The following is a 22,787-nucleotide window of genomic DNA, read 5'->3' on the forward strand; positions in this document are numbered from 1 at the left end:
TCCACAACAGGTAAGAGAAGAGTCTAGACAACTGCACCCACCAGTTAGATATTCATCTCCTGCCCTTTGTCTCCACCATAAGCATACAGAGAAATATGAATAGGGAGATATACACTTCCCACCCAAAAAAATTACTTCACATAGGGTACACATGCAGGACAAAACAATAGCAAGCAGCCCAGGCTGAACGGATTGAGAACTCTGTTATTCTGAGCTCTCACAATACTCGTAACATGGTCTGCAAGTTTCTGATAGACAAAGTGACAAGGAGATGTTTAAGAAGAAAGCCTAGATTTGTTTGCAGGGGAAAAAGCCTAGAAGATAGCTGAACTTCAGACCTCTCCACCAGCATCTAGTTTTAAAATAGCTCAGTAGGCAAGATAGAGATCTAAATTCAAACAATTATTTGTAGGCAAGACAGAAGAAATCACTAGCATAAAACTGGGAAAATATAAACCAACCACTTTTTAACTACTGGCTCAACTAAACAAGCTCTGAGCATGTCCACATGGCTCCAGTCATGAAACTGGCTGCTAAGATCTTCTTACCACCAGGAAGGCTGCAGATCTCCTCTGCTCTAGGACATTATCTGCCCCTTACAAATGGTCAGCCTGATACGCAACCTAGAGACAGCTCTATAGCTCTTTGCTGGCCTATTCCCATCCCTCGCAAGTTTGGCACATGCGCAGCTACACACAGATGAGCAGAGCTACTGTGCCACTTGCCACAAGGTGCATACCCCAAACCCCACCACAGGCCTAAAGCAGGTGTACGTGGGTGTCCTGGTTTCGGCTGGGATAGAGTTAATTTTCTTCCTAGTAGCTGGTACAGTGCTGTGCTTTGGATTTAGTATGAGAATAATGTTGATAACACACCGATGTTTTAGTTGTTGCTAGGTAGTGCTTCCACTAGACAAGGATTTTTCAGCTTCCCATGCTCTACCAGCTGAGAAGGCTGGAGGTGCACAAGAAGCCGGGAGGGGGCACAGCCAGGACAGCTGACCCAAACTGGCCAAAGGGACATTCCATACCATGTAATGTCATGCTCAGTACAGAAACTGGGGGAAAGCTGGCCGGGGGGGCCGCTGCTCGGGGACTGGCTGGGCATCGGTCGGTGGGTGGTTAACAACTGCATTGTGCATCACTTCTTTTGTATATTCTATTATTACTATTTTCGCTTCCTTTTCTGTCCTATTAAACTGTCTTTATCTCAACCCACAAATTATACTTTTTTTTTCCCCCCAATTCTCTCCCCCATCGCACTGGGGAGGGGGAGTGAGCATACAACTGTGTGGTGTTTAGCTGCCTGACAGGTTAAACCACAACAGTGGGGAAGGGAGGCAGAAGGACCTCACGCTCTTGTCAGAAGCCTCAAGGCTTCCTTTCATTTCTCACATCAGGAGAGCATCACTGGTGGCAGCAGGAGTACAAAACAGTAAGACAAGAAGTTAAACCTGACCAGTCTTAGGAACCAGTAATGGAATTAACTTAGATCCTTCCAGAATGCCAACAGAAAGCCTTGGCATTGCAGAACGTCCTGGGGGGTAACTCAAGCTGAAATTCAACATTACACACAGTAACAGACAGTATTGGAAAACACGCTTAGTGACATGTATGACCCAAGAATGAATGAGAAGGGACTGATGTCTTCTCTTATGCGCAGGCCACTCTTAAGATCCTCAAAATTTTCTGTTCTTCCTCCACCTACAAAATCTTTTTTTTTCTCTCTGTATCAGCAGGTGAGTAAGAACAAGGAGAACACTGGGACAATATGTAATAAGTGACTCTCCCACCTTAGGAAATACAAAGCCTAAAATAATACATAAAGAGAAACCCAAGATTAGCTTCTGACACCAATTTTTGGGGCTTTAAGAAAAATGAACCAAAGGGTCAAACTTAATTAACATGATTATCAGCAGGATTAGAAATAGAGAACTCAGTCCTATTTTGAAACCCCTGAGAGTCAGTGGACAGACTCCTACCAACTTCAGCAGTTTCTGAATGAATGAATGCCCAGGAACAAAATTCTGCTTCCTTTTGGACTGGTAGATCTGCACACTGATTTTGGCTTAACAGGTGTCAGGAAGAACAATGTGGGATGAAGAGTTGCTCTTGCACAGGAGGAACAGTCCCAACACTGATACTGGTTTTCTCATCCTTCTAAAAAGGCTGACAGGCATTTGAACTAACACTGCACTGGACTTGCATTGTGCAAATGATAACAGGAATAGCAGAAACTAGAAATTTGTGACACAAAAATGATGTAATGGTACGAATACTGCGATAGCACAGTAACAGCTCACCCTAGGAGTACTTATTTTTTGAAGTCCATGGGACAAAGTAAAACATGAGGGGAAAAAAATGCCTCGCAAATTCAAGGTCAAATTCTTCACACAGTTACAAGGAAAAAGTGCCATCTGATATCAGTTATATGTATTCCTTGAAGCATGAATTGTTAATGTACTTTCCAAAGTTTTATTTTCTGAACTTTAAAAACTATGTATTTGTTTTTTCATACATTAATCTTACTTGCAGCATACAAATGGTTCAAAATAAGTGACTCAAAGCTACTCCAAGAAAAGAGTTAAGATTCTAGGTTTTTCCTATCCAAGTACAGTTTTTAGCTGTAGAACAAAAAATGACCAATTGGAACTCAAAATTGCTTTAGGCAAATCTGTATGAGATAGAAAACCAGGAGATGGATCTGGGATGTTTCGTATGTTAACTGATCTTCACACACATGCACAACTTTTAAATTAGTCTTATGATATCCAAAACTTATTTGCTTTATTGTAACATAAGATGAATCAATATTTGTCTGGCTTGAAAATCTCAAGGTTTTTAATATATGTTACACCAATATATCTATTATATACAGCATGTATATATAGAAGTTCATCTATACAATACAAACATCTCTACTACATTCCCTTAAGGATATCATCTGCAAACAGGAGTCTGCATTCTCATCCAAGAGTTATTTGCACATAGCTTATGATCCTACCCCAGACAGAAAAACTAATTTCAAGCAAGACCGTAAATAAACATATCAAGTTATTCAGACTTTTTTGTTGTTGTTAAACTCAAGCAAACACCTCCCCTCCCAAAACTTCTTTGCTTTCAAGTGGGTTTGTTTCCATATCTAGCTCAAACTGCAGATGTAGCAATTCATATTTCATAACCATTATTTTTCTCCTCCTCTTAAAAGAATTACTGCATCCTGACAACAGCGGCACAGCAAAGGAACAGATAAAGACCGCCCCAACTAGTTTCCAAAAACCATAAAAGTATTTCCATAAAAAAGCCCTTGATCTAAATTTGACATGTGACACCGCTGTTGGTACAGAAAGTATTTTGAAAGACTCCATATAAATGCTTTGTGTTAAGAAACCACTTGTGGGGGTTTTGGTTTTATTTTTTAAAGTTAGTCAGTTTTTACAACAATCAATGGATCAGAATCAACCTTGAAATGTCTAACATATGTCTAAACCCAGGAAAGTTGGGTTTGGTTTCTTGGTTGGTTTGGTTGTGTTTTTTTTTTTTTAAAGGAACAAGAAAAGGAAGATTCTGTGATAATGTTTTTGCGTTACAAGAGGCTTCATCCAGCAGCGTTGTTCTGAGTTCCTCTGGGAGGATACTGCATATCTCCATCCCCAGTGCTCTGAACAGACATAGGCTTTGTGAGACCCAGCCTGTGTATTACACTGAAGAAAATGCCTTTCAAATAGTCTAGAAATGGTCTATAGCATCTCCACAACTGAGTTTAATCAGCTCCATGCTGTGAATAATGATACCTACAACCACAAAAGTTGCATATGGAAGCACTGGGATGGTAATGGTCTCTCCATGGATCAGGTTAATGCATTTAGGTTACTCAGCACTGTGTTTTTCCCCTGCTTGGAGAAAAACATTCCTGAGAGAGCCTCTAGAACCCCCCTAGCTGTGTCACTGCTAAATGACACATGGACATCTGCGAGACATGCACACATCAATTAAAAACATTCTTTAGATACAAATCTGTAAACAGCTTCTTACAATGAGCATGGTATGGTTTCCAGGCATATTTAGCACATGTCCAACATTATACTAGTGTAAGACCTGATTCTGCACCATAATTTTCCCCAAGAATCACTCGACCCTTACTGGAAACCATCAGCATATGATGCCTCTGGGTTTTGCACAAGAACTCCCTCTGAAGCAGAGGGCTGAGGGAACAATAGTGGCGCTACTTTGCCCTACACCCACAGGCAAATCAAGTCAGCACTTGCAAAGGGATGGACCAAGAGAACAAAGAAACCTACTACCTGAGCGTTTCCATTTAAGGTACCATGCTCAGTCAAACTTTTGAATCATTCCTTGTCCTTGAGGTCAAGGAAGAGCTTTAAGGCAGAGAAGGAAACAGCAATGGTGACTTCATAAACCTTATGTTACTCCCAAAGCCTTTGGTAAGGCTCATGATGTCCAGCTGAACTTAGGCTCAAAAAGAGTGGTCTGCTATCTGAAAACTATAATAAACCAGATCTTATTTCCTTTCTGGTGAAAAATAAAAAATATTAAAAATTGTGCCACTGACTCTGGAAACTGCTGATTTTGTTTTAAACTTGCCAGTTTCGGGACAGACCAGCATTTATGCTTCCCCCTTTTGGGAAAGGCTGGTCTGAAGGGCTTGTCTTTATGCTCACTTTGAAAAAAGGCAGCCAGATAACAGAAACACTCTGAACCATTATTCTACACTAAAAGTCAGCATTATGCACCTTTTTTAAATACTCCTTGAAAAGCCGTTTCATGATAAAACAAGCAGAAACTTTTCTGAGGTTTCCTTCCAATCAGGTATAACAAACATGGATTAGGGCACAACTGCTACTTGCATAGCACTAGCTGTGAAGTCCTGATCAAGATTATAAAGGTTTAGATCTTATAAGCTTTCTGCCTGCAAAGCTCTTAATGAAGTTCAAGATACCCATACATGAAGGGTCTGGGCAATCAAGACATAACTGTGCACTGCATGAAGACACAGCCTCACAGCACAGAGACAGCAGAAGACCTGCACAGATTTAAGTGGTATATAGACTCACACTACCTTTCCATAAGGAAGTGCATTTCAACAGCATTTGTCAATTGGGATGACACTAAAAACCAAAGGACTGATACTCAGCTCTTAACTTGTATTCCTGCCACTGGCATAAACCACTCTGTCTTGCTCCTGTTTTGAGATGTCTGGCTCAAAAACAAAACACTGAGGAGAACTGAGGGCAAAGCAGACGGGAACTGCCAAGTTCGCACAATGCTGGCTCCCGGCTGAGGGGAAGGTGCAGAACTTCTACACTGTAGCTACAGAAAGCCATGATGGGAACCAGACTGCAGATTTAATGTCAAGCTGAACCACACAAAAAAACCACACTGATTCGCTCTTAAATTACTTTCTGGTGACCTGCACAAAAAAACCTCACACCCCACAAAAAAACACCAAACCAGGGGCACGGGTGCGGATGGAATTTCTGCTTTATGTTCAAAGAGTGCCTCTTGCACACACAGGTATTTCCAGAGCAAGGGGATGTTTTTCTCTTCCCCCACCCCCTTAACTTTTACATTTATGTCAAGAATATAAAATTTTGCCTTCCCTGTAGTTCCTGGCAAGCTCTGCAAGATCAGAGAGTTGGCAGAAGACCTTTTCTCAGCCCTCATCTGTAGGACACACTGAATCCTGAACAAAAGCTGGTTTTCCCTTAACTGTCTCAAAAACAGAAAATAAAGATGAAGAGTTTCAAACAGTGATTAAACTCATCCTTCAAGTGCTGTGGCTGTAGCGTGCCACATTGTTATAATCCTCCCTGATCCTCACTCCCCCCAGGAAAGAGAATCCTACAGCAAAAGGAAGATATGAGATCTGGTATTTAACACAAGGGGGATGGCAAACCCCGCATCTCACAATCTTTACCCCCCAGGCAACCTGCTGGTTTCCATTACAGACTTTTACCAAATCCAATCTACTTCCAGTGTAGCTGAATTGGAAAAAAAAAAAAAAAAAAAAAACAAACAAAAAACCCACTACTCAAACAAAAAACCCCACCCTTTTGCATGATGACAATAAAGCATTTAATAAACTAAAAATAAAGGTATTCCAGAGGACAGCTGTTGGAACAGACATCCACAAATATTACTACAGCCTAGGAGAAGGTTGAGACCTGCATAGGGTAATTCATAAATTAACATTAAAACTTTCAACATTTCAAAGTTAGGCCAAAAATAGAAAGGTTTGAGAACTGGGGGGAAAGGAAGAAGAGAAAAAGAAGGGTCAGCAATGAATAAAAAAAAAACCTCAGGATTACAACAATCTGGAACTTTCATCTAACTTGCCATTGATTTAGAAATACAGGTGTTTAGGCCAACTTCATATTCGTTATCACTGAGAGATCACAATGCAGAAACACTTGCCCATGATGCAGAGCCAGTTCATCTCTCAACACTAAGATAAGTACCAGTTCCAAAAACAGTAGAGACCTTTCCCTCTAAATAATAATTCAATGCATCAATAATAGTAAGGAAAAAACCACACATGTCACAACGGCACAGTGGCACTTCTGAGAACACCACATCCAAATACAAGCAGTCATCAAGGATACGAGCACAGTCCCACAAGACAGTAATAGATCCCTTGAAAAGAGACTTGCATCAGGAAAAAATAGGTTTGTTGGGGAGTGTGGTATCTTCATTATGCGTAGAAGGCATTCTTGTTTTCAACTCCTGTCTACCTCAGAAAAAGTGATTTCTCAGTGATCTTTTTTGCTTGAGAGAAATAAAGAACAAGTTTTGACAATGAGCCAGAGAACCAGACTGGGAACCCTCCCAAACTAGCAGGCTCAGTGTTCTTGAAAAAAAGCCTTTCCTCCAACTGTCTTAGATGTAAGCCATCTCACTCAGACAGTTAACAACAAAAAGACAGCGCTCAGGTTTAAAGAGGTTGACTAAATATTCCTTCCCTAGAGATCATTGTTTACTGTCCTCATTTTTCTGCCATGTGATCATCTCATTCAATTCTCTCGCTGCCCAGTCTCTTCCCAAAAGCATTTGGCAGTTGCAACCTGAGCTTTGGATAGAAAAACACAGCAAACCTTTACACAACATGGAGCAAGAAAACACAAGCAAGCCCTGTGTTGATTTTTTGGGGTTTTTTTTCTTTCGTTTATCATCTGTGTGCAGGTCACCTTCAACCAAAAGCAGTGCTTTAAATACAGAGACCCACATACAGCTTTGTGATCAGAAGTCAAGTCATAAAAGCAGGCTAGTGCTTATTAGTGGGGAGGAGCTTGAAGAGAAAGTGAAGAATACCCCATGGCATCAAAATGAGCAGGACAACCATGCAACACTTCATGCAGGTCACCAGTGAACATGGATGAGAACCAGATAACACTTTGAGAACAGAGACCAGGTAGGGTGGTACAACTGTGGACACACCTCAGTTACACAGAGAGACTGCTTACCCTCGGTTTTAGTGGTAGTACCATCTTTAGGCAAATTAAAAAAAATAAGGAAAGGGTTAATAGGGAAAATTAGTAACATCAACAGAAGCGGGCACTATATATTAGCTACAGAAATATGCAAAAAAAAATTAATACAATTAAAGAAATGAAAAGAGTTTGACTGAGCAGCAAATTGAAGCTTGATGTATCTGAAGAACAGGCAGGTTTTCCCTCCTGCAATAACCAACCTTTGCCAAACTCCATTTTCTTTGTTTGCCTCACCATTTCTCTCATAGGAACACACAAGTGACAAACGTCCTTCCTAGCTCAAAAGGAAGCAGGCTTCTTTAGGAGCAGCCACGTTTGCATCACTTAAGAGTACATTTACTGCTTTTCTCCTACAGTCTGTTTTCAGAGCAAGACTAACACTTCATTCAGTCTCCCAGCTCCAAGGACAAAGCCAACTTTAGTAGATACTTCCCCCCCTCTTCCGTTCTTCCTCATGACATAGGCTTGTTTGAAAGCAGTTTTGCCACTGAAGCCAGTACGCAGCGCGACTGAAAAATGGTTGCATATGTAAGCTCAAAAGCATGCTATTATGTGATCAACTTCATAGTGTTACATTGTCTCTGCAATGTATCTAAATCTTGAACCAAGTATGAAGAATTTAAATCAGAATAAGAATTCAACTTCTGAACCAAATACAACCAACACATTTAAGCCAAGGTAAACTGTTTCAGATACGAAAGAAACCTGTCTACAAAAGGAATCTATAGAAACTATCCCTATATAATTCACCAAGCCTATTTTATCAGACTAAAGACCAATTCCCTCACAGTAAGGAGAAGCAACTTTTCAACTGACTCAGTGAAGGCAATCTACACAGCTTAAATCAAGATCACCGACTTCTGATTTTTCTTCCTGTTGTAAAGGTAAATCAATGAAAAGTCTGGAATTAGATTAGCATGAAACCAGCAGAATGAGAAACTAGCTCAGATGATCAGGTCTGCTCATAACTGAGTTGAAGCTCTGCAAAAACGGTGTCAATCACCACCTTGCATTTCCTTCTCCATGCCTCCTTCAACGGCATCTCCAGGAGAGAAAGATCAAATGCAAACTTTGCTGTAAGAAACCCTGGGGCACCTGAAAGTGATATACGATGCTTTGAGAAAAATATGTGACATGTGGCAATAATCCAGTAAGAGGCAGCATAAGGAACAGATACTAATATCCTGCGGGGTGAAACGGGAAGGCCAACTTCTCTTTGCTTCTACATCTTTCTCTTTTGTAAAACAAAGTGATCAAACTCAACTAAGATGTACTATTCAAAGCATAAAACAATTAATGGAAAACCAGTTTCAGGAAAAGAGGGAAGGAAGAGAAGGGAAAGAGACAGGGAGAAGTGTCAAAAAGAAATGAGCAGTAAGTATTTTCGTCAACAACGTCCCAGAATCGGAATAAGATCTGCCTTTCCCCAGCAAGAAGAGTGAGACACAGACTGTTAAACAATTCAAAACCTAAGAAGTTGCTTCAAGTCAGTTCTGTCGCAAATTTTTTCCTTAATCCCAAAGGGCAAGAGATTGCATGCTGATCCTGGAGAGCTGGTAACTATCTCAGAGATACGTTCTTCTACTTAGAGTTTAATATTCAAATAAAACTACGAGGCACTTTCTGCTAGTAAAGAAAGCTAACTGCAAGAGTAGAACATCATGTAGATTTACCTAGTGATGCGTATGAGCCTGGGGGCAAGGCTGCAGCAGAACTGAAGGGGGTGGATGCTCCAGAAGACGTCACTTTTGACTTGGCACTAGCTGCTGCATTCACATCGACGTCACTGCGGGATCGCTGCAGAGATCCTGGTGTTGACACAGATTTTGTACTTACTGTAGATGCTGCAGATGGGAGTGGGAGATCCAGAATAAAGAAGATTAATTTTTTGAGCTGTGTGCTTCAAAGAGCCTGACAAGCAGTTTAATGTAGTATTTTTAACGCTCCCTGCTGGCACTGAAATACCTCAACTAAGAATGCTTTATCAGGGCCATGTGGGCTTCCCCACACTGCCTGCAAAGATATTTCAATGCTAACCTGATGCTGCCTTTAAGAACTTTATCAGAGTAAATGCTGAGATCAAAAAGGCTGCCAGGCCAGCAATAAAGAAATTTCTAACAGAACCTAGATGGGAAAGTTCAACCACAGTACCCATCACCAGCCTGTGAGTTGCTGGCCAAAACAGACCTGCAGGTCTTTCAGTCCAGGTTCTACTAACTTCCTTCCCAACACCACATCTTCTCATGAGGACTGCTGTTCCCATCACTTGTTGATGCTTACCCTCTTAAGCATGAAGCTTGTCTATTCAGCTGCAAGCAAACATGCGTTTGTGAGCAAAATCAAGTAGGTTCCACACCAATATCTCCTTGAATCAAAGGTCTCAGTAGGGTGTAGTGTATACACAAACCAGCCAGAACCCGATCTTGGTCAGGTGTAGGAGGCAGCTTATCTTCTACCAACAAAGTTTTGTCTGTTGTATTCTGTATTAAAATTTACTATTTAGATTATTGTATGCATTTACTTAGGACAGGAAAGCTGCACCTAAATATTCCATCTAATAGTAAAAACAGATTAGCAACGAGATGGAATTTAACATTGTAGGACTTGTGTGCAGACGATGCCTCCAGTAAGTGCTGAAACCACAGAAAGTAACTGACAAAAAATTGTAAAGCTGAATGCACCATTAGACTATGTAGCTGTATGTCTTAGCGTCAGCAGTAGTTTATTCAAGCTACTGCACAGCTAAATATACCGTGGTTACAATTTTCAAGGCTTTTTAGCCTTCCCTTCAGGTGCAAGCAATAACAGATTTACTAACTTTCAAAAGCATCATTATATCAGCACTTGATGCACAGAATGTGGTGTACAACCCAAAACTAATTAAAAATTTTACATAATAAGTTGCCATTTTAAGGAGCAGTAAACAGTGATCAAAGTTGTTCTTTGCATATTATAATGTCTGAAATTCTCATTCTAATTCATCACACTTCCTCAGCCACACCTGAGCGCATTTTTAAGCTCCTGTTCTCACCTCTAGATGTAGTACTTCCAGTAGGACTTCTTTTGGCAGATAATGGACGGCTAGAAGTTAATATAAATATTTATTAAAACAAAACTGGTATTTCATAGTCATCAGTAACAGTGCTACTCTGTTCCCTAAGTACACAAATTGAGTTAATAGTAAGTTATTTATATACAGGAATAGACTAACAAAGCTTATTGTTTAAGAATAAACACAGCACCACCATGAATTTCTTTACAAAAGCACTAAGAAAAAAATTAGCATGCACATTATTTGAGCAAGAAGAGATTTTTAAGAACACTTATGTTGCACCCATAAGTTATGGATATTTTTCATATAGGTCTAACTTAAATTGCAGACATTTGGATCTTAAGTTGACTGTATCTCTAAGAGAAGCTATAATACATACATTCAACAGAAGAGTTACATACTGATTTTGCAGTTACAACTCAAATTTAGGTTAGTCTTTTTTTTCCTCTTCTATGGAAAGAGGCAGACTTACACTTCTAGGATTAATGTTAAACACAGAATTTCAATCCATGCATTGTTTTAAGCACACCTGGAAGAAATGACTAACAGTATCTGCTGAGCACAAAAAGCTTCCTAGAAAATTATTTATGGAGTCAAGATAATGATAATTTTTTTCTTTTTAAAGCCAGTAATGGGTTTTGCGCTGGCTTTTTATTTTAATACAATGTTAGCTAAAAAAATTTTGGAATAACCAAGTGTTGAGGCCAAATGATGACCAGATGAGAGAAAGCAATGTGATGGCTCCCTCCCCAATTCAATGGAGCTATCTGTAGTTGTTTAAGTTGAGAGGTGGTGACATCAAAGGACTTACTTGAGACTCTCCTGGGAGCTGGAGGAGGAGCGATCCGACTGGGGCAAGGACACAATGCTGTCAGAGTTCTTCAAGTGCGACTGCAGGGCCTTCTGGTAGGAAGACTCCAAGGTGTGATACAAATGCTCTGCCTCTCGGCTGAAGTGACTGTGGAAACCCCAGTAACACCTGGAAGCAAGGCACAATACTGTGAACATTTTCTTGTTGTGTTTTAGGGGGCAGTGAAGCACAGGTACAGTCAGAGCCCTTTTCACTACTGGCATTAGTGGGCTCATTAGCCCAGTCATTTCAACCATCTACTGCCCCTGACACCCTTAAGACATACCACTTTCTTCAACCCATTTTATTGCTCAAACAGCCAGACAGAAGACAAACCAAATGAAAATAAGAAGAAAGGAACACACCATTTGGTGCGCTGTAAAAACACAAGTAGTCAAAAAAGCTTTATTACAGAAGAAACCCTCATCCCTCCGGCTGTCTACCGTATATGGGAGATGGTAAGACCCACTAGACTGATACTAGTTTGGGACTGGGTGCTCAATAGCTACTTCAAAAACATGCTAAAAGCAGAACGCACATGCATGGGCCTGATTCAGGAAAGCACCAGCTGGTGTTGTTTTCTTAAGTTTAACAGCTCTTCTACAATGCTGCAGAGACAAATCTTCTGTACTGAGTTGAGGTTGTCTACTGTCTTTTTGGGAAGAAATGAAAAGGAAAAGGAAAGAGATGCTCCAACAGACTTCCAGTCAGTGCCATGCTGAAAATAAAAGACCATTTTAAGATGAGGGAAGAATTCCTCTCTGGTCCAAATCTCCTGGCTGATGGCTAAACACCATTCACTCTCGTCACAAAGGAGATAAAGACTCTCGGCACTTTTCAGCGGGCAACTAATGGGCAGTTTAAGAGTAAGATCGTTAGCTCAAATGAATCAAGAATTGTTCGTGTGTGACAGCCAGTCCTCAGAGAAGTCACATGCATTCTCACATCACTAGAAGGAGACAAATTTTTGCCTTACAATCAGCCACACTGTTAATTAAGAAACATGGCAAGAGAGAATTAAGCATGCTCTCTGAAGTCTCATGCCATTCTCCTTGCTGTCTATTCAGCTTAACTAGTCACCTGCTGTGAAGTCTCAGTGCCTACAGTATTTTTCAGTAATGGACACGTTCCCTTTCAAAAGGATTTAAACAGTCCTACTGTGAAACACCTCTGCTTATAACATAGCATTTAGATTAACAAAATGTATTGTTCATTGATTTCATGTTTTACAGCATCCTCTTTCTGACGAAAAATGTTCCTGTAGTGTTCTGTTCAGAAGGGCATGATCCTAGTATATCAGCATACTACCATAAGTACAAACACATTAATGGAAATGCAAGAGATCTTCAACAGAAGAAAATTAATTGCAAATATTAAGGTTTCCTATAGATACACACAAAGATATTATTTCAGTGTCATAAAATATTTCCTTAATTTAGGATACTACTTAGCAGTGTACTAGCACAAGGACTTTTGTTTCAAGAGTAGCAAATAACACAGTCCTGCATACAGGCCAAAAAGGACAAGAAAAATATAATTACAAATAATAGTATTTTTATACTAAACAGAAGAAATCTGTTAACTGCAAGCAACTCAAACATCAAAAAGAAAGACGAGGTTAATAGTTCGACTCTAGACTCTTGAACAACTCAGGTAAGCATTTTACCTGCTCAGACAGAAAAAAAGACAATAAAATATTACAAGAAGAAAGTGAAACAAGCACCATTAGAAGATGTGATACATATGTAACTCAGCCCTATGCAATCACCTCATATGACATCTCCTGCTGAAGTACACACTCCCATTGAAGCCAAGGGAAACTTGGCATCAACTGCCAGGAGAACGTAACTTGTCTGGACTTCAGTCTCCAACATGCAATACCATTGACTCACAACAAAAGGGTCAAAGAAGGGGAGGAAGAAAAGACACCAACACAGCTTCTGCTTACTTTCTTGCCTCTATCCTGGCTTCAGAGTCTGCATCGTGAATTCCCTTCTTTATCGTTTCAGCTAATACTGATATGTGTCTGAAATAAAAAGGAAAACATTATCCAGCAGTCCAGAAAGATGCACCACGCTTAGAAACAAATGATTAATTTGATTTTGCCTCGGTCTCCAAGAACAAAGACTTAATCACATCTTCCCACTGCCATGTAACATCCTTTGGAGCCTTTATTTATTTACTCTTACAAGTCAGTTTTATTTCACCCACATTGCTGACTAGGAAAAGGCAAGCAGCATCTTTCATAAGTCAGTCTTTAGTTAACTATTGAAACTGCCTGGGTGCAAAAACACTCTCTTAACTCTTAAGTCTTGCACAGCCTAGGGCTAAGGAAATTGTGTCCCGGTCTCTTCTCCCTCAATTACTTTCACTGTTCATTAGTTTGAAGTACTGTAGAAGCCTCAGAAGCTCCTGATAAACATGTAGTAGCCTTCACATCATCTCACTTTAGGGTGCAAAAGGAAAAAAAAAAGAAAAAACCAAACTATTGAGTTCAGGGATTCACTCAGCCAGGTTTTCCAGGGCTGTCATAAGAGACAGACTCACCAAACTCTGACTGCCAGAACTACAGGGATGAATGATGTGTGTGCACGTACGTATGTGCTTTTTTTGTGGAAAAAATATCTCTACTAGAGCTACCTGATATAATCTCACCTCTTAGATTATCCTTTCTCCAGAATTAACCTCCTGAGACATAAGTAGGAGAGAACCCACCCGCTTGTTTTCAGAGCTTACCTTTCTAGGGAGTGTGTTTGCCACTCCTGCAACAGCAAGTCTAAAAATTCAAAACATCGCCTGAGAGAAGAAAGAGAAGAAATGCTGAGTTCTCTAAGTTAACAGAGGCACACTGACTTTGCCATGCCTGCCTCTGAACAACAGCCACCTTTTGTTATGAAGCTTTTTGGGACATTAGAATTCAGTAACAACCCCGATTTTAAGTGCAGAGAGGACCATTAGCACATCCAGTCCAACTTCCAGATGACACTACCACAGAACACTACTTCTGCTGACTGGCTCAAAGAAAATGTGTCACTATAAGGGCTAGTAGTGGGGAACAGCAACATGTCTGTAAAGAAGCCAAAATAATGTGACATTATTATAACGACATGTAAGCACAAAGATTAAAGAACATTTTTCTTTGAGAAAAAGTGCCTTTTCTTCTCTGCAGTACTGCAGCTTACATAAGATAGCTGACTTTGAATTTGATCCCAACTCGTGGGGGAGAACGAGATGCATTCTTTACTAAGCATGAATGTTATCAGAAAGTACACATGAACCTATTTACTGGTTAAAAAAAGAGAACAAATTCAAACTAAATGCTCACCTTCTAACTGCAACAGACTTGGAGGTACAATTACTGGTTATGATGGGTATTAATCGAGGGATGTGCGTATGCTAGAAGAAAAACAAACAACAAAAACAGGAAGAAATCTTTACACTACAGTTCCATGCAATGAAAGGCCATCTCCTTCAGCCACCTGAGCCCAGTATGTAAATATTTATTTTTCTTCAATTCTTAAAAATAGAACTGCTAAATAAAGGAACACTAACAGATATGGACAGATATTTTTATTATTAAAAGTATTTTATATTTTATCTGTTAAAATATCTTTAACAGTTATTTTATTTTCTTCTATAATGACAGGATCCAGTGAGTCAAGGAGCTGAAGTCACTGCAAGAGGATCTAAACTGTCAGTGGTGACAACTTGAGAGATATCAGGCTATCTACAGCTTCCCCAATGAATCACTAAGGCAGAAGTCACCTCCGTGACCTAATTATTTTAGGAAACATGCATTGGCTGTGAAGAGTTTTAGAGCATAATTAAGAGGATGAGTCTGTCCTGCAAAGCAGGTTTAAAACTCATTCAAAGAAAAAAGTTTTCTCAGCTTTTAGAGGGATGGAAATATATTACTCTGCAAAGAAACATTTTTCCTACTATCTTGGCAGGGCTTAGCTATCATCATCTACACAAGGCTGCATGACACCTAAGAAAGCTAAGCCCAGCACAATCAAAAAAGTAGATTAGGCACTTAATCTAATTTTCATTGCAATAACATTCATATTTTTTCAGAAACACCACCTTATTTGGAAGTGATAACATTTTGTTATCTTTTGATGTATACTTACTCGAATAATTAATCTAACTGCTACGACACCAGAAGTGGCCATGACTTTGGCACTATTCGGAATTAGATTAAAAATTGTTGGCATGATGGCTTCTGCCCCGTGGTCAAACTTGTTTCCCAGAACTGATGACAAATGTCTGAAAAACAGAATGAAGTCATGCTGGTAAGTGTGCTGAGGATTAAGCCAGTCAGAATTCTACAGAACATCTGACATAAGCACATCTGACATCTCACTCTTCCTAACTGTCACCTCCTCTCCAACTCCAAAGGACAGAGAACACCATGTTTCAAAAAAAAAGTTTGTTCACTTTCATTTCAAACTTGTGTTCTATATTCATCTGAACTCTGAGAAACAGTAAGTTCAGCATAAAGTAACTAGCACAGATAAAAATTTATTATCAAATGGGATCATGCTGAAAGAATGTATTTTTCTGAACTTGCTAGTTTGTATTACAGTTTCTCTGAAACTACCTATTTTGCCTTAATATGCACAAATTTCAAAAAAGCTGTTAGAAACACTGCAGCGCCCTTTTTCTTGAAGCATTTCACAAAGGATAAACCATCAAAAAAAACCCTAGCTCAAACCGAACCAGAACAAAATATATATATTTTCAGCTTTATTGTTCAATCCTTCCCTACTTGGTGCATGAATGCATGGCTTGCTCATTCATTCAGCATCTCAAATCAGCATTGTTTAAAACTCAAGAACACAGTTTGGCCCAACTACAATCAGTGGCCTACATGGACATAGTTTTAAACAGCTGTAGTAGCAAAATCATGTTCTACCTATAACTACGTAGTACTAGCAGCACAAGTTACATCCTAGATGTGTTTAAACCAATGTCTGTCCCTTTTTTCTACATCACATTTCAAGTACATTTAGACAGTAAACTTACCCCAATGTGATACAAGCCTCTCGTACTACTTGAGACCGCAGGTCTTTAGCAGATAATTTAAATGCTCCATCCAAAAGTCTTAAGTGTTGGAAGAAGTTATCATATTCTGCAGCTCCAGCCAAAAGTAAGGAGCGAATCTTTTTCAACTGTTAGCACCATAAAAGAAAGCAGTGACCGTTAATGAGCAATAAACACAAGGACAGTTATGTTCAGGGCTGGTACTTGGTTTCCAGGGTCCTTGTACAACCATTCCTCAATATGCATTGAGGAACTCTGTTCTTAAAGTCCAAGCGATTTCATTATTTCAGATCTTATATTCAACTTCTAGGTTAACGTACTAAGTACGATAATACAAACATGCTAGCTAACTGTTATAGGAATCCAGAAGTGTTGCATACAGCTACTCAAACTGTATTGTTAATAACCCAAACATTACTTTAAGCCAAAAGATATCTTGAAGGTTCTCCTCTGTTCCCCTTAGAAACCACCTATTTACAACCCCTTCTAAAGCTCAGGTCCTCTCACAGCTAACTATTGTATTAAAAGGATTACTACACTTGAAGGGCATGGCTCATACTCAGATCTGAGTAATACTGACTTATATCTAGAATATGTCCATTGACTTCATTAAAATAATTATCTGGCTCTACTAGAAGTGGAACCCTGACCACATCAAATTGAGAAGTTTTCTATTACTATTACAGGGACCACCATTTCATCCTATGGACACTTTCACAGGCCCTCATGTATACTGAGGCATCTGAACAGTGCCTCGATTTAAGCTCACTGTTACTCAGTAGAGCAAACAAAAAAAAAAAACCTGAAGTAAGCTGAATCAGCACAGTTTGCCACTCAGATCTGTAATACAGGATTTGACAGACATGTCAAAGTTGCTACACCAGTGATGAAAGCCTACGGTGTAGACAAGATCATGCATCTATTTATACCATGAAAACAGCTCACCTCAGTAAATAAAACTCAATCTTGGCATGCATATAACATCTGATTTTCCACTTCCACATTTTCCAGAGTCGTATTTATTTATTCAAAACTTAAGCGTGTAAATTCTTTCTGAATTTTTTTTACACCTCCTTTTGCAAAAGCATAAGTTCTCTATAAGCAAGGTGACTTTCTGCCTCATCAGGAAGTTTTAAGATATTCTGAATACCACTTTTGACATTTTGATTTCAGCATCTGCTAGCAAATTTCTAGCTTTACATCTGGATTTGCTGCATGACTTCCAGTTCAACCTGATGCTGTCTCAACTGGATTCTTGTATATCAAATAGCATTTTCCTTCACAGACATGGTTTAAATTCAGTCTCATAAGGAAACATTTCCCCCAGGCTTGGGGGAACATAACAGATGTTCACCACTTATACTACATTCTAGCCTTACTCTGAGGTTCTCCTAGTACCCTCTTCATGGGATTAAGCTCAGTGCTGGATAAGCTTATATTAATAAGAGTTCATATCTAAGTTCACTACTTACCGCGGAAACTCTCTGTTCCCAGTCATGCTTATCATCTGATAGTATCTCTCTTATTTTGTTTATGGATTCCTCAAGATCCCGGCTAGAATAAATCTGCAAATTTAAATACAGAGTAGCACCACAATGCAAGATTTACTCCAAAAAAGCAGATCACTTCCCAACTACATTCTTATGTCCTTCGCTCCTCAACGCTTAAATGTCACATGCTGGCCTTGGACACAGCTGGCTTTGCATAGTGCAAAGAATTTACACCCATTTCCTGCAATCAAAAATTACTAAATGACCACAAGATGACCGAAGGATCATTTTTTATTATTTTACTATATTTTCACCATTTTAACCAGCATTCCTGCAGCTGCTAGTGGCTATATTAGCAAAGACCTACAGAAGATCATGAGTGGATACATGTGCTGTTCAGCTGTCCCAAAAATAAAGCTCTGGTGAAAGAGAGGGGATACGTGACACATCTCAGCATCCAGCTAAATCTATCAGCAGACATGCACTGCCCAGTTGTCGCACTCACAACAGCAGCAATCCCAGAGACACAGGTCACTGTTACTGCTTTCAGTTCCCAGATGGTACAGACGACACGTAGAGAGGCTTCTGCTGACTTCAGTTTTTGTTCGACCAGACTGCACTGTGCAGTGTGCGCATCCAGTTCCAGCTCCTTGTCCACTCCTGTGATACCTCTATCACAACCCTCCCACCCCCATTCCCTCTACTTCTGAGGGTTTCACACAAACTACTGGCAGATACCACCATTTAAAACTTGCCTTCCCCTTAAAGATTTGCCAACATCACAATGAAGCACAATTTGCCAGTGATTAGGACTAGATCTTATATTCATCTTCTGCTTTTAAGTACTGTGTGTCTTCACATGTAATTCTACTTACCTGAACCGTTGGGACATCTTCAAATGCCTTAATAAAGTCTTCTTCATCCACAGCACCTGCTCCCTCTTTGGCTGCTGACATACAAATGAAAAAGCCTTCTCAATCATCTTATCAACAAGAGAATCAATTAAGAAACCACCAGCTATCAAGGCACCTAATCAGGAGAAAGTTCACTATCCACACAGCCTCAGTGCTGCAGATGCAATGAAATCAGACAGGGAAATTCAGTGCCAGGCACAGACTAGACATTCACAGCATCCTTCCAATTCCTAGGCACAGAGGGCACATTAGGAAAGTCATTACAGTAGTCACTCAACAGTTAGGGGACACAGTCTGAAAGATGAAAGGGAATATTTAGTTTCATTATATGGGAGATTCTGTTTTAAAGGATTTAATCCTATCTATAATAGATGAAGGTGCAGATCTGACAGGTGCACAAACAGACAAATGATAAGGAAGAGAAATAGTCTCTGGAATACTAATCAGATCAGAGACTGTCCGATATAGGGAACTTTCTCCATTTCTCTAGGTCACATGTAGAATTATAATCACATGTAGAATTATTGCTCACATTCAGAATTACTGCTCAGTTTTCTTTCTGCACCTTCATTACCAGCAATGTCCAAAGGTCTTAGAAGAAAGCCAATGTGTTAGTTCTAGATTGCATGGGCTGAAGTTTAGCATGTAGCTGTAAGCAGCCTGCCTCAGTTCAGCTAGAGTTGCAGCCATAAAGGCAAAAATCTATACACTGCAACATTGACATGATTTACTCATAGCCCTCAGTGCACAACCGCACAGGTCCAACCTTTCAAAAATGCAAAACAGATTATAGGGATGCGGGCACTGCTTGGAGATTCATCCTACCAAATTTCAGTCATGGCATGCAGACAATGTACACGTAATGGTTTCATAGGGGAAAATCTGTTACTGGATCCTGGGGGCCTGTCTGGAAGCTCTTGCAATAAGCTCAAACGTGAACACTGTAAATACTTCGCATAAAGGTCAATTCATATATGCTATCAGCTTACTTGAAGACTTGGAGCCCAGAGCTGCAGACCCAAGTCTGCGGGTAGTCCCCATCCCAACTCTGCGTGAGTTTGCAGGGGCCTTTGAAGATGTAGAGGAGCTAGCTGAGGAAGGTCTGTTCCCATCCACGGAGTCTTCATCATCAAAAATTTTATCTGCCAAAAAAAGCACACTCAGCTGTAAGTCCAATGAAGCAAAGGGATGTCCCAAGGAACATGCCCATGCGATGGCAAACATGCTGCATGGTCAAGGTCTGCTCTGCCAGCTCTCATGTCGGCAGCATCTTCAGGCTAGAAATCTGGTTATTCATCAATGACCACCAGGCTACCTAACCCAATCCTTTGCTATTGCCGCTGCTATGTTATAAACCCTTTCAATGAATGCATTCAGATAAAAAGAATCAACTTCAAATCTACAGCAGAAAGGTGCAAGCCACAGATAATACTTTGGGTATTAAAACTTATTGAACACTCTGTGTACAATCAAAGGGAACTGCAGCCTCTACTTCCAAATGTGAACATAAATTAACTTAAAATGAGTAACAGTCACTTTGATTCTCAGTGAAGGTCACTTCAATTCCAAAGGAGTGCTTATATTGCAGTTTTACACAGATTAGCTAATCCACTCTAAAAACCGGCCTTAGGTTGAAAGGTGACAAAGTGTTTGGACAGCTGATATAGATGGCGCGCATTATTTATTGAGGCCAGAAAAGCCACCTCAGTCCCCATCAATTAGCTTTTCCACACTAACACTTCATTCAAGATTTGAGACCTGCTTCAAGTCCATCCCTCTCCAACAGTCCAAGGTACACACCCACTCTCCACCATTTTAGGAACATTTCCTTTGTGAAATTTCACTTGGCAAAAACTCAGGCAGGTGTTTTAATCCATCCCTATTCAGGAAAGCACCTGGGAATATCTAGTAACAAATACAGGCTCCTAGTTAGACACTAATGAGTGAAATTCAATACAGGTTGAGCTTTCTGAAAGTAAGAAAATAAATTGGTAACAGTAAAGACAAATTCTAGGGGAGATAAAACCACTGAAAGAAAAGCCTGTACTGTCCTCAGCCCAACAGCCTTAAGGAGTTTTCCCTGCCCAAAATGGTATTGGCTTATTAGCAGCTGGGCACAGGAGTACTGTCACAAATCATCTAAAAACCTAAACCCCACATTTCTGATATGCACCCGTGCACACAATGCCATACTCCAATCACAGCACAACACTGAAGTGACAGGTAGACAGCAGCATCCAACAAGTTAAGAAAGGTGGCCAAGGACATCTCCCCGCTTAATTTTGATGTTCAAGAAGTCTTGGAATATGGGAAAGGGCAAAAAAAGAAAAGCAACATCTAAAGGAAAGGGGTAATATAATAACAGGTACTCGGACCGGTGTTCAGGCAAAAGTGAACAAGTCATAAGTGAACATATGAACTTTAACATCAAGAAATTTAAGGTCACACAGCTAAGGAGAAGAACATAAGCCACAGTTAGGATGTGGGCTCTGTCTAACACAGTGCCCTAAGGCGACCATGGAGACTGTGCTACCTCCCTATTGACACTGGTCATGTTCTGACATACATAATTCAAAAATAATTTGAAAAGAGCTCAGGGAAGGACCATGAGAATGATTAAAGGATTGGAAAATATGTTTTTAATTAAATTAAATGAAAATTCACTGTAGGGGACTGTTTAGCCTGGCCAGATTCTTAACAAGTTGCTTGATTATATTCTGTGTTAACACAGCAACTCAAGATTTATTAACGTAGTTTTCCAGTGTGATTTATTAATATTGTTTCTCACCTAATAGAAAAATATACAACAAGGCCACTGGCTGCAGGTTAAAAACAAATTAAATTCTGAATTGCCTTTTTTCCCCTCCCTCCCCCCCAGCTTTTTTTTGCAATAATCACAGGACTGACTCCCTACAAGGTTAGGAGATGTGTCACCCAGCAAATTCTACCACAGGCAGTTCTTAAAAAGCAAGATTGATTTTTTTTTCCTGAAAGATACAGTCTAGTTCAAACAGGAATTATTTCAAAAAACATTATTTGGTGAGAGTTGCACAGAAGATCATGGCAGTTCAAAATAGACTTTAAAACATGTAATCTCTGAAGCCTCTATGACGGGGTTTAAGTGATACAGAAAGACTTGCACAGACCTTGAATACAAAAACTTCTGAGCACGATTTGCCCCAACTGCATTTATTTCAAAAGCTCATCTACAGATATTAAGCAAATGATTGTCGCATATATATTACTAGCCAAGAGAAAGTCAGTCATACTCAAAACAAAAAGATACTTTACTACTTCAAAATCACTTTCATCTGGTAATAAAATTCTCCATCAGCTGCATTTTAGGCTATCTAGATACAGTCTCAGTTAACTCACTGCATTTTTAAAGCCTCCCCTCTCTGAAAGAAGAGGGTGTGGTTTGCTATTTCATATAATAAATAAAAATTCAGAAAGACAGATATTAAAGAATCACACTCCTGTAGCATTTTAGCAATTAAATAAACTATCATTTTCATTTAAAACAGGCTTTTCTGAGCATTAGCTAAAAAACCAACACTCCAAAAAAACAACCAGCCAGCCCACAGTTTTGGGGATGTTTTGATTACAGTCACATCTTCCTGTTCATTAGTTCACAAACTAAGGATTACATGTTTATCAAATCAGAATATCCCTTCAATAACCCAACAGCGTTTTCTCATCCAAGTAGTGCAGAATGACAGCGCCACGTTCAGAACTGCACATCGTCTTCCAGCAGCACGTGTGCAGGACAGAAAAAGAAACAAAGAACAGAAAGAAACCTGAACATGGAAGTACAGAAAATAAGAGAAAAACAAGCAACTATACATTATCATTAAAAAGCCTTCCCCCCCCCCCCCCCCATTTATTGGCTCCTGTTCACAATAATCATTTGAACTTGGATTGTATTTTTTGC

The 22,787-nt window shown here is 39.7% G+C and overlaps 1 protein-coding gene across 10 annotated transcripts in view; it reads right to left on the minus strand.

Annotated features, from left to right (window-relative positions):
• The window catches only part of CLASP1 (cytoplasmic linker associated protein 1), a 188,947-nt gene that overhangs the window by 77,142 nt on the left and 89,018 nt on the right, over positions 1–22,787 (minus strand). For 6 of the 10 annotated variants that reach the window (XM_076342949.1, XM_076342952.1, XM_076342947.1 and 3 more), the window contains exons 9-20: positions 19,846–19,998; positions 18,818–18,891; positions 17,925–18,017; positions 16,435–16,580; positions 15,540–15,675; positions 14,735–14,805; positions 14,146–14,205; positions 13,358–13,435; positions 11,371–11,538; positions 10,539–10,588; positions 9,181–9,351; positions 7,481–7,504 (exon numbers count right to left, since the gene is read on the minus strand). In XM_076342949.1, the coding sequence (XP_076199064.1) occupies positions 7,481–7,504; positions 9,181–9,351; positions 10,539–10,588; positions 11,371–11,538; positions 13,358–13,435; positions 14,146–14,205; positions 14,735–14,805; positions 15,540–15,675; positions 16,435–16,580; positions 17,925–18,017; positions 18,818–18,891; positions 19,846–19,998 (1,224 nt within the window). The remainder of the gene's footprint in view (positions 1–7,480; positions 7,505–9,180; positions 9,352–10,538; positions 10,589–11,370; positions 11,539–13,357; positions 13,436–14,145; positions 14,206–14,734; positions 14,806–15,539; positions 15,676–16,434; positions 16,581–17,924; positions 18,018–18,817; positions 18,892–19,845; positions 19,999–22,787) is intronic. The other 4 variants (XM_076342950.1, XM_076342953.1, XM_076342948.1 and 1 more) reach the window with 1 other exon arrangement.

The sequence above is a fragment of the Aptenodytes patagonicus genome, chromosome 6 (genome assembly GCF_965638725.1).
Source record: "Aptenodytes patagonicus chromosome 6, bAptPat1.pri.cur, whole genome shotgun sequence".
NCBI classification, from domain to species: Eukaryota; Metazoa; Chordata; class Aves; order Sphenisciformes; family Spheniscidae; genus Aptenodytes; species Aptenodytes patagonicus.